The sequence below is a fragment of the Oncorhynchus nerka genome, linkage group LG10, assembly GCF_034236695.1.
Source record: "Oncorhynchus nerka isolate Pitt River linkage group LG10, Oner_Uvic_2.0, whole genome shotgun sequence".
Classification (NCBI taxonomy): domain Eukaryota; kingdom Metazoa; phylum Chordata; class Actinopteri; order Salmoniformes; family Salmonidae; genus Oncorhynchus; species Oncorhynchus nerka.
Window position 1 is genome coordinate 65,473,104 of NC_088405.1, and position 19,703 is coordinate 65,492,806.

Here is a 19,703-nt window from a genome sequence, read left to right on the forward strand (position 1 = left end):
TGTCATAGGAAGGCCAAAAAGATCATCAAGGACAACAACCACCCAAGCCACTGCCTGTTCACCCCGCTATCATCCAGAAGGCGAGATCAGTACAGGAGCATCAAAGTAGGGACCGAGAGACTGAAAATCAGCTTCTATCTCAGGGCCATCAGACTTTAAACAGCCATCACTAACATTGAGTGGCAGCTGCCAACATACTGACTCAAACATACTGACTCACTTGAATAAACACAGAAATTGGTTATTAGAAAAGCACAAACAGAACACAGAAATTGTTTTTTAGAAAAGCACAAATGTAAAAACGTTAATCATACATCCAAATCACACACTTATCAAGAGAGCATCCCTGGTCATCCCTACTGCCTCTGATCTGTTGCACTCACTAAACACAAATGCTTCCTTTGTAAATTATTAAGGTATCTGTGCTTTTACTCAGGTATAACAATCAAGTAATTTGTCCACCACTGGCCTGAACTATCATCTTAGAACTGCATATTGCTCTTTGCACTCTCTGCACATACTCGTATGCACCTAACACTTTACGTATACAGTCAGGTCCATAATTATTGGCACCCTGGATAAAGATGAGCAAATAAAGACTGTATAAAATAAATAATACAAATACAAATGGTGAAATTATATTATTTTACATTAATAACATTTGTCAGACAAAGAGATTTTGTGTAACAAGTAATAAAAAATAAATCTAAAAAAAGATAGGTGTCAACATTTAGGATTTTTTCAATACTCTGGCACCCTCCCCTTGCAAAGATAACAACACTGAACACATTGGGAGGGATCTTAGACCATTCCTCTATACAGAATCTTTATAGATCCTTGATACCCTTAATTTGTGCTTATGGACTACGCTCTTTAATTCAAACCACAGGTTTTCAATGGGGTTCAAGCCTGGGGATTGATATATTCATTGTAAAATGTTTATTTTGTGGTCAAATAACTATTTATTTGTGGATTTTGATTAGTGCTTGGGATTAGGGTCTCTCTGGAAGATCCACTTGCGGCTAAATGTCAGCCTCCTGGCATAGTCAACCAGGTTTTTCGCTAAAATGTCCTGGTACTTGGTAAAAGTTAACGATGCCGTTGACTTTAACAAGGGCCACAGGACAAGTGGAATCAAAACAGCCTCATAACATCAAATATCCACCAGCATATTTTACCGTAGGTGTGAGATATTTTTCTGCATATGCTTCTGTTTTTCAATGCCAAACCCACCATTGGTGTACGTGGCCGAAGATATCTATTTTCATGTGATCTGACTAGCACTGCCTGGAGTTTGATTAACGGCAATGGCACATGGCTTGGAACCGCACATGACATGGAAATAGAGCTCTTTGGCAACGTACACCAATGGTGGGTTCGGCATAAAACAATTGGATGCATATGCAGTAAAGAACCTCATACCTACTGTAAAATATGATGGTGGAATATTGATGTCTTTTTTATATATTATTTTTCTCAGAGCAGTTGTATTTTTTTTGCATACAGTATACTTCACTATTTGTATTATTTATTTACTACAGGCTTTTTAGCTTTTTTGCTTTATCAAGGGTGCCAATAATTTTGGATCTGCCTGTATACAGCGCCTTCAGAAAGTTTTCAGACCCCTTGACTTTTTCCACATTTTGTTACATTGAAGCCTTATTCTAAAATGGATAAAATAAAAACAATTATTCAGCAATCTACACACAATACCCCATAATGACAAAATGAAAAAAGGTATTTAGAAATGTTAGAAAATGTATTCAAACCTAAAAATCCTAAATACCTTATTTACATAACTATTCAGACCCTTTGCTATGAGACTAGAAATTGAGCTCAGGTGCATCCTGTTTCCATTGATCAACCTTGATATGTTTTTACATCTTGATTGGAGTCCACCTGTGCTAAATTCAATTGATTAAACATAATTTGGAAGTGCACACACCTGTCTATATAAGGTCCCACATCTGACAGTGCATGTCAGAGCAAAAACCAAGCCAGGAGGTCGAAGGAATTGTCCGTAGAGCTCCGAGACAGGATTGTGTGGAGGAACAGATCTGGGGAAGGCTACCAAAACATTTCTGCAGTATTGAAGGTCCACAAGAACACAGCGGCCTCCATCATTCTTAAATGGAAGAATTTTAGAACCACCAAGACTCTTCCTAGAGCTGGCCACCCGGCCAAATTGACCAATCAGTGGAGAAGGCCCTTGATCAGGGAGGTGACCAAGAACCCGATGGTCGCTCTGACAGAGCTCTAGAGTTCATCTGTGGAGATGTGAGAACCTTCCAGAAGGACAACAATCTCTGCAGCACTCCACCATTCAGGCCTTTATGGTAGAGTGGCCAAATGGAAGCCACTCCTCAATAAAAGGCATATGACAGCCTGCTTGGAGTTTGCCAAAAAGCACCTAAAGACTCGCAGACCATGAGAAACAAGATTCTCTGGTCTGATGAAACGAAGATTGAACTCTTTGGCCATCTGGAGGAAACCTGGCACCATCCCTATGGTGAAGCATGGTGGTGGCAGGATGTTTTCAGCAGCAGGGACTGGGAGACTAGGATCGAGGCAAAGATGAACGGAGCAAAGTATAAAAAGATCCTTGATGAACACCTGCTCCAGAGTGCTTAGTACCTCAGGCTAGGGGGAAGGTTCACCTTCCAAAAGGACAACGACACTAAGCAGACAGCCAAGACAACCCAGTGGCTTCGGGACAAGTCTCTGAATGTCATTGAGTGGCCCAGCCAGAGCCTGGACTTGAACCCGATCGAACATCTCTGGAGAAACCTGAAAATATATGAAATAGAATTAAAGAATTAATTAAAGAATATAGCTGTGCAGCAATTCTCCCCATCCAACCTGACAGAGCTTGAGAGGATCTGCAGAGAAGAATGGGAGAAACTCCCCAAATACAGGCGTGCGAAGCTTGTAGCGTCATACCTAAGAAGATTTGAGGCTGTAATCGCTGCCAAAGGTGTTTCAACAAAGTACTGTAAATGTAAAATTTCAGTTGTGTTGTTTTTATAAATTAGCAAAAATTTGTAAAAAACAGATTTTGCTTTGTCATTAGGGGGTAATGCGTCCAGATTGATGAGGAAAAAACAATGTAATACATTTTAGAATAAGGCTGTAACCTAACAAAATGTGGAAAAAGCTAAAGGGTCTGAATACTTTCCGAATACACTGTATACTGGCACTAGGCCAGCGTGTTAATGTTGAACCCTGGCGGGTTAGGGTTATAGACTGTAGGTGAGTTACTGAACCTGAGAGATGAGACAAATTTAGAGCCTGTTGCTTGGCAACGCTTTCCCCACAGAGTACTGTGACCGAACCTACGGTACATACCCCAGCATTAGAGATACCACCCCTAACCTAATAAAAGGTGGTGGTGTTTCTTTTTCTGGCTGGTGTTTCAGGTAGGGTGAACTGGACACAGAGGAATCTAGTGAATAACTTTGCACTCTCTCTCTGTCAATGGTATGAGATGTTAGAATAAAGCCTGTATGTTTATGTAGCAGGGGCCGTTTATTAAATTAAGTGAGTGGCGTCTATGTATACACATTTTTCATTAGCCATTAAAATTTTCTTTAACTTTGACTAAGTCATTCCAGTTTCACATGAAATTGGTGGCAGTGTCGGGATTTGATTATAATATAATACATTTTTTGATTGATTGGAACTGTATCTTATGTGTTTTTCTATTAATTCTCTTCCCTCTTTCAGGTCTCTCCGCCCCTCAGATGGAGAACCATACATACAATGAGCATGTTCTCCTTCTAGAGGGGTTAAACGTCACCCACCAGTCCTCCTACCCTGCCTTCTTCCTCCTCCTTGTTATCTACATCTTCACAATGGTGGCCAATATCGGCCTCACAGTGCTAATCTGCATGGAAAGGAGCCTGCACCAGCCCATGTACATCCTCCTTTGCAACATGTCTTTCAATGATGCTCTCAGTATCACCACCTTCATACCTCGAGTGCTGAGTGATATTTTCAAAGCAAGTGCAGAAAGATATATTACCTATGTTGAGTGTGCCATACAAGCATTCTGCGGTCACATGTTTGCTACGACCGGACATACAATACTAATGATCATGGCTTTTGACAGGTATATGGCCATCTGCAACCCTTTGCGATATGCCTCCATCATGAACAACAAAATGCTGGTAAAACTGTGTGTGTTTGCCTGGGGTGTGGCATTTCTCTTTGTGGCGGTCCTTATAGGTCTCTCTGTCCGCTTATCACGCTGCCGGTCAAAAGTTTTCAACCCTTTCTGCGACAACGCTTCGTTGTTCATGCTCTCCTGTGAGAGTGTGTTTATAAATGACATATACGGACTCTTTTTCACTGCGCTCTTTTTAATCGCCTCCATTGTGAGTGTGTCTCTGACATACATTAGGATCACCATGGTGTGTGTGAGGAGTAAGAGCAAGTCGTTGAACAGCAAAGCCCTGAACACTTGCTTCACACACCTGGCTGTATACCTCATTATGCTGATGACAGGTTTCATCATTGTCTTTCTTCATCGGTACCCACAGTGGTCAAATCACAGGAAAGTGGCATCCATTATATTTTCTCTGGTTGCTCCTTGTCTTAACCCAATTATCTATGGGCTTCAGTCCAAAGAGATTTACAAAGTGGTAAAGAATATGTTCCAGTCCAAGATTATGTCTCTTCGATTGTAATATACTTTTTAATGTGTAAAAGTGAATAAAAAGTGTTTGTCCCTATTGAAATGCCCCACTAGTAATGCTGTCTTTGTAAACTCGGGTCAATGTTAATAAGGATCACCTTTTTTTCAATTTTTGCCTAAAATGACATACCCAAATCTAACTGCCTGTAGCTCAGGACCTGAAGCAAGGATATGCATATTCCTGATACCATTTGAAAGGAAACACTTTGAAGTTTGTGGAAATGTGAAATCAATGTAGGAGAATATATCACATTAGATCTGGTAAAAGAAAATACAAACAAAAAAACATGAATTAGTTGAATACATTTTTTGTTATATCATTTTTGAAATGCAAGAGAAAGGCCATAATAAAAACATTCAGTTTAGACGCAATTTAGATTTTGGCCACTAGATGTCAGCAGTGTATGTGCAAAGTTTCAGACCGATCCAGTGAAGCGTTGCAATACATCAGAAAATGTTGTATCAAGTCTGCGCAAATGTGTCGAATTGGTCAATTGATACATTTCCAAGTACATAACTATAGCGAACATACAACAATGATATGGTAATAAAACATTTTCCGTTTACACACTCCCAGGAAGGTTCTACATGATGGAAAATTAGCTTCCTACAGAAAAGACACTAATCTTCACACGGTGTGGGGCCAGAAACAGCAGGGGTGTTACATCTGCTCCTGCCACGCCCTCTACTTCTCATCCTGGACCCCCTAACCTGCCACCACTCCCCCAGTGCGCGCTCTCTCTCTCTCTCTCTCTCTCTCTATGTGATTGTGTGAGTGGAAACAGGTGTGCTGGAAGCAGAGCAGATTCCCACCAGCTGCAACCTGTTCCATAATCAAGAACCCTACAAACTCAGCCCTGCCACGTCCACGCTGCCAGATCGTAGCCTCTACTCAGTCATTCTGCATTTCTAGCTGTTTGTTCCTGCATAGATTTTGTTATTCTGTTGTGCCTGTTTTCCCTAGACTCACGTACAGTCCCGTCTACTCTGACTCTGGTACCTGTCTCCAGTCCCTCGTCTCCTCAGTCCTGCTTTTCTGCCCTGGATCCCCGCTACTGGAATTAGGGTCTCTCTACTGCTTCATTGGATTCCGCTCCAGACCTGCTTACCCGGTTCCTAATCTCCTTGCCCTCAGCCTCAGTCCGGATTCCCTACTACCTGCCCTAGATTCTCCTGGACTGCACCCCATCTCCTCTCCCGCTTTTCAATAAATACATTGGTTACCTATCCTTGTCTCCTCGTCTGAGTCTGCATTTGGGTTCAACTGCTCCGCACGCGCAATAAGGGGTTCAAACTTTAAAACCCAGTTCCTACATTTGAATATAAACATTTATTTGATCAAACAAAACTATGCTACATTTTATCTCTGGAACACTCAGAATGACCAATCAGAGCAAGATTATTGAATGTGAGTACATTATTTACCTTCAGAGGTGAATGTATCAAACCAGTTGCCGTGATAAACATTTTTTGTTGTTGTGCACTCTCCTCAAACAATAGCATGGAATGTTTTCACTGTAATTGTCACACCAGCCTTCGCTTTGGCTTCCCCTCCTGTCCAGCTCAGGTGTTCGGGGTCGCCGGCCTTCTAGCTGCTGCCGAACCTACTGCTGGCAAACGCCCTTTACTCATCAACCCCGGACTCTCGTCATCATTACACACACCTGGTTACATCCCCCACTCTATCACTGTATATGTATACATACTCCCTCTGCCATTTTACTTTGTTGGTCATTCTAAATGTTACTTGAATTCCTGAGAGGAATCTCTCCTACTATTTCCTGTGCACTGTATATTTTACACTTTGTGTTCGCCCTGTGCCTTTTTGTTCATGAAGATATATTTTGAGCACAACAGCGTTTGGGTTACGTCCCTCTTTGATCTCTGGTGCTTAAGAAATTCAGAAGTTCTAAACCTGCGACTACCTCCTACCTACTCCTCTCTACACCAGTGACAGTAATAGCTACTGTAAATTGGACAGTGCAGTTAGATTAACAAGAATTTAAGCTTGCTGCCCATATAAGACATGTCTATGTCCTGGGAAATGTTCTTGTTACTTACAACGTCAAGCTAATCACATTAGCGCACGTTAGCTCAACCATCCAGGTGGAGGAACACCGATCCCATAGAGGTTTTAACAAGGGTTAGCAAATTAAATCTGTCAAAGTAACAGTGGGATTTGCTGAGGCCAAATGTTCTCCTCCTTGCCATTAACACTAATCTATCAATTCAGCCTGCCCACAACCTCACTCCTGTATATTGATATATACACTTTGACAAATCCAATCAGTAGTCGGAGTAGAATCATCATTGGAAGACAGCTGAAAAGCATAGGCGCATCGGCATATAAGTGATATTCTAGACAGATTTTCAATCCACTGCATGAGCTACTTAGTTCATAGAACTGCGGTTAGTACAATGCCTTCTGAAAGTATTCACACCACTTTTTCCAAATTTTGTTGTGTTACAGCCTGAATAAATTTTTTATTAAATTAAGATTTTTGGGTCAATGGTCTACACACAATACCCCATAATGTCAAAGCGGAGTTATGTTTTTCAATATTTTTTACAAATGAAAAAGTGAAATGTCTTGAGTCAATAAGTATTCAACCCCTTTGTTATTGCAAGCCTAAATAAGTTCAGGAGTAAACATTTGGACTCACTCTGTGTGCAATAATACTGTTTAACATGATTTTTTAATGACAACCTCATCTTTGTACCCCACACATATAATCATCTGTAAGGTCCCTCAGTCGAGCAGTGAATTTCAAACACAGATTCAACCACAAAGACCAGGGAGGTTTTCCAATGCTCTGCAAAGACTGGCACCTATTGGCAGATTGGTTAAAAAAAAGCAGACACTGAATATCCCTTTGAGCATGGTGATGTTATTAATTAGTTAGAGTTTTTACTTAAATCAGCTTGAAAATGGCTGTCTAGCAGTGATCAACAACCAACTTGACAGAGCTTGAGGAGTTTAAAAAAGAATAATCTGCAAATATTATACAATCAAAGTGTGCAAAGCTCTAGGAGATTTACCCCAAAAGGCTCACAGCTGTAATCGCTACCAAAGGTGATTCTAACATGTATTGACTCAGGGGGTTGAATCATCTGTGGAGATGGGAGATGGGAATCAAATGAAGATATCTTACAGTTTCATTTTCATTAATTAAAAAAAGACAATTCAATTAATTTTAATCCCAATTTGTAACACAACAAAATTTGGAAAAAGTCAATGGGTATGAATACTGTATATGTCTATGTTTGGTTCAGATTTTGTCAAGTCTGGACAGGCCTTGATTTCAACATCCACACATGACAAATATATTTTGATTTGATTACAGCTGTGAGTCTATCCGGGTATGTCTCTAAGAGCTTTCCACACCTGGATTGTGCAATATTTGCACATTATTATTTTCAAAAGTCTTCAAGCTCTGTCAAATTGGTTGTTGATTATTGCTAGACAACCTTTTCAAATCTTGCCATAGATTTTCAAGTAGATTTAAGTCAAAATGGTAACTCTGCCACTCAGGAACATTCACTGTCTTCTTGGTAAGAAACTCCAGTGTAGATTTGGCCTTGTGTTTTAGGTTATGATCCTGCTGAAAGGTGCATTCATCTCTCAGTGTCTGGTGTGAAAGAAGACTGAACCAGGTTTTCCTCTAGGAATTTGCCTGTGCTTAGCTCCATTCCATTTCTTTTTCATCCTGAAAAACTCCCCAGTCCTTAACGATGACAAATATAACCATAATATGATGCAGCCACCACTATGCATGGAAATATGGAGAGGGGTACTCAGTAATGTGTTGATTGGATTTGCCCCAAACATATCACTTGGAATTTAGGACAAAAAGTTAATTGCTTTGTCACATTTTTTGCAGTATTACTTTAGTGCCTTGTTGAAAACAAGATGCATATTTTGGAATATTTGTATTCTGTAGGCTTCATTCTTTTCACTCTGTCAATTCGGTTAGTATTGTGGAGCAACTACAATATTGTTGATCATCCTCAGTTTTGTCCTATCACAGATATTGTACTCTATATCTGTTTTTGAGTCATCATTGGTCTCATGCTGAAATCCCTGAGTGATTTCCTTCCTCTCCGGCAACTGAGTTATAAAGGAGACCTATATCTTTGGAGTGACTGTGTGTATTAATACACCAAAGTGTAATTAATAACTTCACCATGCTCAAAGTGATATTCAATGTCTGCTTTTTATTTTTTTTGTCAAAGCACCGGTTAGTTGAGGTAATCGAGGTAATATGTACATGTAGGTAGAGTATCTCCATAAAAATCTGTCAGCTAGAGACATCAGTTGTTTTGCATTGGCTGCACCTCAATCCACTGCATCCACCTACTGTATGTTGCAGCGGTGTTTCTTAGACCATCAGACAACCCGAAAATCTTTCTTCTCACAAAATCATTTATAGCGTCCGAATGGTTTGACCTACAAGCTATTATGACCCTCTATGGAATGATGAAACTCTCACAAAAACGATGGTGTTCTCCATTTTGCTCTACAACCCCCGCACGCATCTTGGACTCGTCTGAAGTCGATACAGCTAATCTGCCAACTTCTGTCTGTAGTGTCCGAACAGTTTAGGCTACACACTAATGACCCCTTTGTGGAAAGGTGAGACTCTCACAAACACGTACATGTCGGTTTTGCTCTAGGATGGCCCATAGGTCTCACAAGACTTGTCCAAAGGTTCCCCGGTACCAGTTGATTTAAAAAAAAAATGGAAGTATACTGTATATGGAGACAGCTTAGTACCAGAAATGATGGGTTACATACATGTAGAAAAAAAATAGTTTCCTGATATTTCATGTATCTCTCAGATATAGGACAGACACCTCAGAACAAACTTCCTTTCGATTTTTGGGGAGGTGAATCTGTAGTGAATCTGTCATTCAATGCATTTGTATGGGCTAATAGCCCCCCCAAGTATTAGTAAGAGCATGTACCCACATTTACAAATGCACTCATTAACAATGAATTAATATCAATCAATCAATCAAATGTATTTATAGCTGATGTCACAAAGTGTGATGCAGAAACCCAGCCTAAAACCCCAAACAGCAAGCAATGCAGCTGTAGAAGCATGGTGGCTAGGAAAAACTCCCTCGAAAGGCAAGAACCTAGGAAGAAATCTAGAGAGGAACCAGGCTCTGAGGGGTGGCCAGTCCTCTTCTGGTTGTGCCAGGTGGAGAGTACAACAGTACATGACCAAGATGTTCAAATGTTCATAGGTGACCAGCAGTGTCAAATAATAATAATCATAGTGGTTGTAGAGGGTGCAACAGAGGGTGCAAAAGGTCAGCACCTCAGGAGTAAATGTCAGTTGGCTTTTCATAGCCAAGCATTCAGAGTTCGAGACAGCAGGTGAGGTAGAGAGAGAGAGAGTCAAAAACAGCAGGTCTGGTACAAGGTAGCACGTTCGGTGAACAGGTCAGGTTTCCATAGCCGCAGGCAGAACAGTTGAAACTGGAGCAGCAGCACGACCAGGTGCACTGGGGACAGCAAGGAGTCATCAGTCCAGGTAGTCCCACACCACCAGAGGGATATCCACAAAACCACCAACTTACTACCCTAAGACAAGGCTGAGTATAGCCCAGGAAGATCTCCCCCATGGCACGAACTCTAGGGGGTTCCAACCTGGACAGGAAAATCACGTCAGTGACTCAACCCAATCAAGTGACGCACCCCTCCTAGGGATGGCATGGAAGAGCACTAGTAAGCCAGTGACTCAGTCCCCGTAATAGGTTCAGAGGAAGAGAATCCCAGTGGAGAGAGGGGAACCGGTCAGGCAGAGACAGCAATGGCGGTTCGTCGCTCCAATGCCTTTCCATTCACCTTCGCACCCCTGGGCGACACTACACTCAATCATACGACCTATTGAAGAGATGAGTCTTCAATGAAGACTTAAAGGTCGAGACCGAGTCTAAGTTTCTCACATGGATAGGTAGACCGTTCCATAAAAAATGGAGCTCTATCGGAGAAAGCCCTGCCTCTAGCTGTTTGCTTCGAAATTCTAGGGACAATAAGGAGGCCTGCGTCGTTATATCCCATTCATGACATACATTGAGTATATAAAACATTAAGAACACCTGCTCTTACCATGACATATACTGACCAGGGGAATCCTGGTGAACGCTATGATTCCTTATTGATGTCACTTAAATCCAATTAAATCAGTGTAGATGAAGGGGAGGAGAGGTCAAAGAAGGATTTTTAAGCCCTTCAGACATGGATTGTATGTATATGTGCCATTCAGAGGGCGAATGGGCAAGACAAAACACTTAAGAGCCTTTGAATGGGGTATGGTAGTAGGTCCCAGGCGCACCAATTTGTGTCAAGAATTGCAACGCTGCTGGGGTTTTCACACTCAACAGTTTCTCGTGTGTATCAAGAATGGTCCACCACCCAAAGGACATCCAGCCAACTTGACACAACTGTGGGAAGAATTGGAGTCAACATAGGCCAGCATTCCTGTGGAATGCTTTCGACACCTTGTAGAGTCCATGCCAGACGAATTAACGCTATTTACAGATTTCTTATTGACATTTTCAAATGTAGGAATAATGATGGTGAGTAAACTCTTTACAAACTGTTTGTAAATGGTTTATCAAGGGAACTTAAGTAACATTGTTAGCTAATTGTCTCATTCTTAGAATGTGCTCCCCTAGTATTATAATCTAACATTTCAGAAATGTCCATGGCAGTTAATTCAACAGTGAGAAGTTAGCTTAATCAAAGTAGTTGATGGGGTTAATAAAACAGCTGTACCTCTTGATTTTAAGGGTTTGTTATTACAGTGTGTAATTACATATCAAATTACAGTGTAACAAGTATTGTAATTTATTGTAATAATTCATAGTTGCACTGTTAATTAAGAACATGTAACCATTAAAAAAAATACGTTATTTAACTAGGTAGGCCAGTTAAGAACAAGTTCTCATTTACAACTGCAACCTGGCCAAGATAAAGCAAAGCAGTGTGACAAAAAAACAACACCACAGAGTTACACATGGGATAAACAAACATACAGTCAATAACACAATAAAAAATTATATGTACAGTGTGTGCAAATGTAGTAAGATTAGGGAGGTAAGGCAATAAATAGGCCATAGTGGCTAAATAATTACAATTTAGCATTAACACTGCAGATGATGGGGTGCAAAGGAGCAAAAAATAAATAATACAGGGATCAGGTAGTTGGGTGGGCTATTTACAGATGGGCTATGTACAGGTGCAGTAATCGGTAAGCTGCTCTGACAGCTGATGGTTAAAGTTTGTTACCATGCTTGTTTCAAATGTTCAAGAGTATGATTGCTTCTGAACACACCATGTTTCAGCCTGCGCATTCCACATGATAAATGTTAGCCAATTGTAAACTGACCACGTCATTGACACAACTCTGCAATAAAGGGCCCTGGAGTCTGATGCTCAGGCCCAGGTCAAGCTTTCTTTTGAAATTCATGGAAGCTTATGAGCGCTACGGAAAAAACGGGGAGTTCGCATCAAATTTACAAAAAAATTGTTAACTCATTTAACGGAGCATTTCCAGTAAACCCAAATTTGTTCTTTGAAGTTTCCACATCATTCGTTAGGTCACGGAAAATGTTCTCATAACATAAAACTGTCTTGTCGTGCTGATGATTATAGAATGTTTTAAAAAAAAAAACATTCACCTGGTGTTGCAGAAACGTTCCTAGAACACATGTAATCTGTTCTTTAAAGGTTATCAGAATGTTTCATTAGGTTGAGGGAACAGTCTGGTGGGAACATTGTGAGGTGTATTAATTATGAAATATATTAATTAAAACTATTAATTATGAAAAATATGAATAACATTCCACCATTGAGACCACTCATTTGACTGCAGGAAAGGGCTACAGGTTTCCAGAACATTTCATTAAGTTATGGGAGTTGTCTGTGGATGTTGCCAGAATATTCTTGTGATATTCATATAAGTTGCACAGAACATTCCCTCAATGTTGCACAATGTTCTATGATTTCCAAATAAGTCTGTATATTTCGTTCATGGGCATATTTGTTGTCTGTTTATCATAATATTCCATAGTTGTTCAAGCAATATACATTATACCTTGTCTTAGAGATCCTCAGACTATCGCAAAAACTTTTAATAAAAAAAAAAGTTTTACATAATATTAAATCAAATCAATTCTAATTTGATTTGTTATACACCTGTTTAGCAGATGTTAATGCAGTTGTAGCGAAATGCTTGTGTTTCTAGCTTCAACAGTGCAGTAATATCTGACAAGTAATATCTAAAAATGTCACAACAAATACCTAATACACACAAATCTAAGTAAGGGAATGGTATTAAGAGTATATAAATATATGGACGGGCAATGTCAGAGCGCCATAGACTGAGATACAGTAGATAGAATACAGCATATACATACTGATTGAGATGAGTAATGCAAGATATGTAAATATTATGTAAATAAGAGACATGATTTAAAGTGACTAGTGTTCCATTTATTAAAGTGGCCAATGATTTCAAGTGTGTGTATGTAGGCTGCAGCCTCTCTGTGCTAGTGATGGCAATCTGATGGCCTTGAGATAGAAGCTGTTTTTCAGTCTCTCGGTCCCAGCTTTGATGTACCTGTACTGACCTCGAGGTCGGAATGATGGCGAGGTGAACAGGCAATGGCTTGGGTGGTTGTTGTCCTTGATGATATTTCTGGTCTCCCTATGACATGGGTGCTGTAGGTGTCCTGGAGAGCAGGAAGTTTGCCCCCGATGATGCATTGTGCAGACCTCACTACCTTCTGGAGAGCCCTGCGGTTGTGGGCAGTGCAGTTGCCGTACAAGGTGGTTATACAGCCGACAGGATGCTCTCAATTGTGCATCTGTAAAAGTTTGTGAAGGTTTTATGTGACAAGCTAAATTTATTCAACCTCTGTGTGGGTGGACCATTTAAGTTTGTCGGTGATGTGTACGCCGAGGAACTTAAAACTTTCCACCTTCTCCACTGGTGTCCTGTCGATGTGGACTGGTGTCCTGTCGATGGGGTGTTTCCTGAAGTCCACGATCATCTTTTTTGTTTTGTTGAAGTTGAGTGAGAGGTTATTTTCCTGACACCACACTCCCAGGGCCATCACCTACTCCCTGTAAGCTGTCTCATCGTTGTTGGTAATCAAGCCTACTACTGTTGTGTCATCTGCACACTCAACGATTTAGTTGGAGGAATGCATGTCCACGCAGTCATGGGTGAACACGGTCTACAGGAGGGGGCTGAGCAGGCACCCTTGTGGGGCCTCAGTGTTGAGGATCAGCGAAGTGGAGGTGTTGTTTCCTACCTTCACCACCTGGGGACGGCCAATCAGGAAGTCCAGGACCTAATTGCACAGGGCAGGGTTCAGACACAAGGCCTCAAGCTTAATGATGTGCTTGGAGAGTACTATGGTGTTGAATGCTGAGCTGTTGTCAAATGAACAGCATTCTTACATAGGTATTCCTCTTGTCCAGATCGGATAGGGCAGTGTGCAGTGTGACAGCGATTGCATTGTCTGTGGACCTATTAGGTCAGTAAGCAAATTGGAGTGGGTCTAGGGTGACAGGTAAGATGAAGGTGATCTGATCCTTCACTAGTCTCTCAAAGCACTTCATGATGACAGAAGGCGATAGTCAATTAGTTCAGTTACCTTTGCATTCTTGGGAACATGGACAATGGTGGCCATCTTGAAGCATGTGGGGACAGCACACTGGGATAGGGAGAGATTAAATATGTCTGTAAACACACCAAACAGCTGGTATGCGCATGCTCTGAGGATGCGGCTAGGGATGCCGTCTGGGCCGGCAGCCTTGAGATGGTTAACACGTTTATATGTCTTACTCACGTCGGCCACAGAGAACGAGAACCCACAGTCCTTTGTAGCTGGCCGCGTCGGTGGCACTGTGTTATCCTCAAAGCGGGCAAAGAACGTGTTTAGCTGTATGGGAGCAAGGTGTCGGTGTCAGCGACGTAGCTGGTTTTCCTTTTGTAGACCCTGCCACATACGTCTCATGTCTGAGCCATTGAATTGCGACTCCACTTTGTCTCTTTACTGACGTTTCGCCTGTTTGATTTCTTTGCGGAGGGAATGACCACTCTGTTTGTATTCTGCCATATTCCCAGTCCCCTTGACATGGTTAAATGCGGTGGTTCACGCTTTCAGTTTAGCGCGAATGCTGCCATCTATCCTTCAATTTCTGGTTAAGATAGGTTTTAATAGTCATTGTAGGTAGAACATATCCTATGCACTGCTTGATAAACTCAGTAACCGTCTCGGTGTATACGTCAATATTATTCTCCGAAGCTACCCGGAACATATCCTAGTCCGAGTGATCAAAACAACATTGAAGCATGGATTCCGATTGGTCAGACCAGCGGTGAATAGTCCTTACTTCCTGTTAAAGTTTCTGCCTGTAGGAAGGGAGGAGAAAAATGGAGTCGTGGTCAGATTTGCCGAAAAGAGGGCGGGGGAGGGCCTTGTATGGAGTAGCAATGGTCGAGTGTTTTTCCAGCGCGAGTGCTACAATCGATATGCTGATAGAATTTAGGAAGCCTTTTCCTCAAATTTGCTTTGTTAAAATCCCCTGCTACAATAAATGCAGCCTTAGGATATATGTTTTCCAGTTTGCATAAAGTCCAGTGAAGTTCCTTGAGGGCCGTTGTGGTATCAGCTTGAGGGGGTATATACATTTGACGTTAATATCTCGTATCTCACTCCGCTATATTCGGTTTCTATCTCTCTTCTTTAGTATATACAGGAAGTGTAGTGTCCACAGAAAGTCTTGGTGTCACTAGTACCTCGCGTCATTTACGGACCTTCTAATATAATAAAATCTAATATTCTTTAGTTTAGTTTTGTATTGTAGATACCCGGTGTCGTCACAGACCCACTACTCCTACCTTCCATTTGCATAGAATACTTGGTTATTGGTTTCTCTACAAAAAATTCTAAAGATAGGTCACCGGGTAAGAATGCCCTGCTAAGGAATTTAAAATCAACACCCAAACTACACAAAAGCAATCAAATATTTCTGAATGTAGCCCAAGCGTCAATTCCCCAAATGCGTGAATAAAGATTTACTGACCTCGTCTCATAGACTGGGAAAAGCAATGCGGTTTGGATCTTGTCACCACCTCTGTCGTGCACCAGTTCACCCACTGGCCTGAAATAAACCCTCAATTCAGATGTCAGGTCTTTGCCTTACGGATCCTGGATCCGCCCGTGCACGGTTCTCAGCAGTTCCTTGGGACGACAGAGGCAGATTTTGAGATCCGGCTCGAAGGACCAATTTGTCAGAAGAATTCTGTACTCCTTTTCATTTACCAATTCAATTAGGTTACCCTCAGTCTGTTATATCAGGATTTGTAAGATACTGATAGAAACTAAAACAGACAGAGGCCCATTCTACCAAAGTTAAATGTTTATTCACGGGAATGTTTTGAAGTCAAGAATACAAATCAATTCATTTTATACTGACTTGTCACGCCCACACATACACACAAACATACGCACACACGTACACACAAACATACGCATACACATGTCCTGCTATGCACACACTGTCTGTCTCACTTCCCAACAGACAGAGGTAGTGACTTTGTCCTTGAGACGTACTCCCCGTTCTCTCCCAAATCTCTAGTCAGGTCGGCACCAAGCTCAGACAGTCTGTGTTTATAATACCATAAAGGCATATTGGTTTACCCTAATTCTGAGTAGGACTACACATTTATTGATTATGATTTCATACATTCTAGCCAATTCCATACAATTATATGTTTCAGGGCGGAATATTCTAATCATTCAATTAACAGACCATTTTCATCTATCACTGTGATAATGGCTCAATTTGAAGAGTACTTTGTACCAAGCCAGAACGTCACGTTTGAGAGATACAAGTTTTTCGCTCATGATCAGAAACAGGGAGTCAGTTTTGACCAGTATTTGAGCTGAGCTGAACACACTGAGCAAAACGTGTGAATTTGAAAATCTGAAAGACTCACTAGTGAAAGACAGGATAGTCTGTGACATACTTGATAATGGACTCAAGGAGAGATTGCTGTGTGAGCAAGATTTAACTTCGGATAAAGCAGTGAATATGTGTCGAGCAGCTGAAACCACCAGAGCACAAGCTAAAGAGCTGTGCAGGGGTGAGACGTCTGTACATGCAATAAAAAGAGAGGAGCACCACACACAATGCATTACAAAACAAAAACAAGCAAAAGAGAGAAATCAAAACACTACATGTGGAAAATGTGGATTTATACACAAGCCAAAAAAATGCCTGGCATATAGCAAATCATGTAACAACTGTGGGAAAAATAATAATTTCTCAAAATGCTGCAAAGCTGAGGCTACAAAGAAAAAGGTTCACACAGTCAAGGAGGATATTGAAGAATTCTTTGTTGATTCTGTGGAAATATGCAATGCAGTAAATGCTGAATGGATTGCGCCATTGACTGTGAATGAAACTATAATACCTTTCAAGCTTGATCCTGGAGCACAGGTAAACCTGTTGTTGCTGGATGACTACAAAACACTGAAAGCGAAGAGAAAAATACACCCGGTGAAAATTAAGGTTACTGGTTATACTGGGGAGAAAGTACCAGTCAAAGGTAGCTGCATAGTAACTTTACAGCACAAAGGAAAACAGTTCAGAGTACAGCTGTTGATTGTGGAAAAGAGTGTACAGCCTATTCTAGGAATCAATGCATGTGAAAAGCTCAATTTGTTGAAAAGAGTGTATGTAGTGACGTCACAGACTGAAAATGACCAAGAATCGCTACTGGCTGAGTATGAGGATGTGTTTGAGAGTCTTGGATGTTTACCAGGAGAACACAAAATATGTAATGATGACAAAATTACTCCAGTTGTGCATGCATTACACTGAGGAAAAAGCTCAAAGAGGAAATGGGAACCATGGAAAAGATGGACGTCATCACAATAATGGATGAACCTACAGACTGGGTAAGCTCACTGGTTATCGTGGTGAAAAAGAACAGCGGTCTCAGGAAATGTCTAGACCCGAGAGATCTCAACGAAGCAATCAAGAGAGAGCATTTCAAGTTGCCAACCAGAGAAGAGATAATGTCGCAGTTTGCTGGAGCGAAGTGGGTCAGTAAGCTTGATGCCTCATTATGATTCTGCCAAATGAAGTTAGATGATGCAAGCTCAGGGCTATGCACATTCAACACACCTGAGGGCAGGTACAGATTTCTTCGTATACCATATGGGATTCTCTCAGCGCCAGAGGTCTACCATAAGACAATCCACATGATCTTCGAGCACATTCCAGGAGTGGAGACTATGATGGATGACATCATCGTCTGGGCGTCCACAAAAGAAGAACATGATGTGAGAGTGAGACAACTGCTGGACCTGACACGGAAAGTAAACCTAAAACTAAACAAGGACAAATGCGAGTTTGGTGTGAAAACACTTACCTTCGTGGGAGACGTACTTTCAGAGGACAGAGTCAAACCAGACCCGAGGAAAACATCAGCCATCAACAACATGTAGCGCCCGAAGAACAAGGACGATGAGAGACGCTTAATGGGCATGATCATCTACCTTGCAAAGTTCATACCTCAACTGTCAGCACAGTCCGCTCCACTCAGATGTCTTCTGGAACAGAAAAAGGAATGGGAATGGTCACATGAACAGGAAAACTGCTTCAAAAACCTAAAGAAGACAATCACAGAAGGGCCGGTGCTCAGGTTCTATGATCCAGAGAAAAACACAAGGATTTCTGCAGATGCGTCACAGTTTGGCCTGGGAGCAGTTCTTCTGCAACAGCATGACGACACATGGCAACCTGTCGCTTATGCATCCAGAGCCTTGACAGGCGCAGAGACAAGGTATGCGCAAATAGAAAAAGACCTACTGGCGAGCACATACATTTACGAAAGTTTTCACCAATACATATACGGACGAAACTTCGAAGTAGAAACCGACCACAAACCTTTGGTGTCAATCATGTCTAAGCCACTGAATGCTTGTCCAATGAGAATCCAGAGAATGTTGATCAGACTGCAAAAGTATGATGTGAAGATGATCTATACCCCGGGAAAGTTCATGTTCGCCGCCGACACTCTTTCTCGAGCAGTCGACAAGGAGAGCTTCGACACACAGAAAAACACTGAAATTCAGACCTACGTCGACATGATCGTAGCATCACTTCCTGTGTCTTCTGAGAGAATGGAGCAGATCAAAAGAGAGACCACAGCTGACCAAACAATGACAGAGTTGAAAGAAACAACAGAAAAACAACTGTCTATACAAGGATTACTGGATGTGCAGAGCCGAGCTCACCGTTGTGGATTACATAGTGTTCAAAGGCAACAACAAGATTGTCATTCCCATGACACTATGCACAGAAATGCTACAGAAAATACACGAGGGCCACGTGGGTGAGGAAAAATGCAAACGACGAGCACGAGAAGTAATGTACTGGCCAAGAATGAACCAGGAAATCAACCAGACCACTGCTTCATGTGAACTGTGTTTGACCTACAGGCCAAAGCAGCAAGCATAGCCGCTAATGCCTCATCCAGTACCCAACAGACCCTACTACAAATTTGGAGTTGACCGTTTTGACTGCAGTGGCAAAAGTCACATTGTTGTTACCGACTACTACTCAAACTACCCTGAAGTAGCAACACTGCCAACTACCTCCAGCAAAGCTGCAATCACCTACCTGAAATCAGTCTTTGCAAGACATGGGGTTGTGTCTGAACTGTACTCGGACAATGGACGCAGTTCACAAGTTCCGAATTCCGATGCAACACCTCTAGCCCCAACTACCCAAGGTCCAATGGCTTAGCAGAGAGTTCACTCAAAATTGTCAAAGGTCTGATGAAAAAGGCACACGATGGAAAGGAGGATTTCCTAAGAAATCTGATGATCTACCACAGCGCACCGCTGCAGAACGGACTTTCACCTGCACAAATGTTGATGGGACGTCGCATCAGAACCAACCTAACCATCC

The 19,703-nt window shown here is 41.6% G+C and overlaps 1 protein-coding gene across 1 annotated transcript; it reads left to right on the forward strand.

Annotated features, from left to right (window-relative positions):
- Positions 1-3,168: 3,168 nt before the first annotated feature.
- LOC135573589 (olfactory receptor-like protein COR4) lies at positions 3,169-5,914 on the forward strand. The gene has a single exon (XM_065022852.1). The coding sequence runs from the start codon at positions 3,618-3,620 to the stop codon at positions 4,683-4,685; it is 1,068 nt and encodes a 355-aa protein (XP_064878924.1). The 5' UTR covers positions 3,169-3,617; the 3' UTR covers positions 4,686-5,914.
- Positions 5,915-19,703: the final 13,789 nt, after the last annotated feature.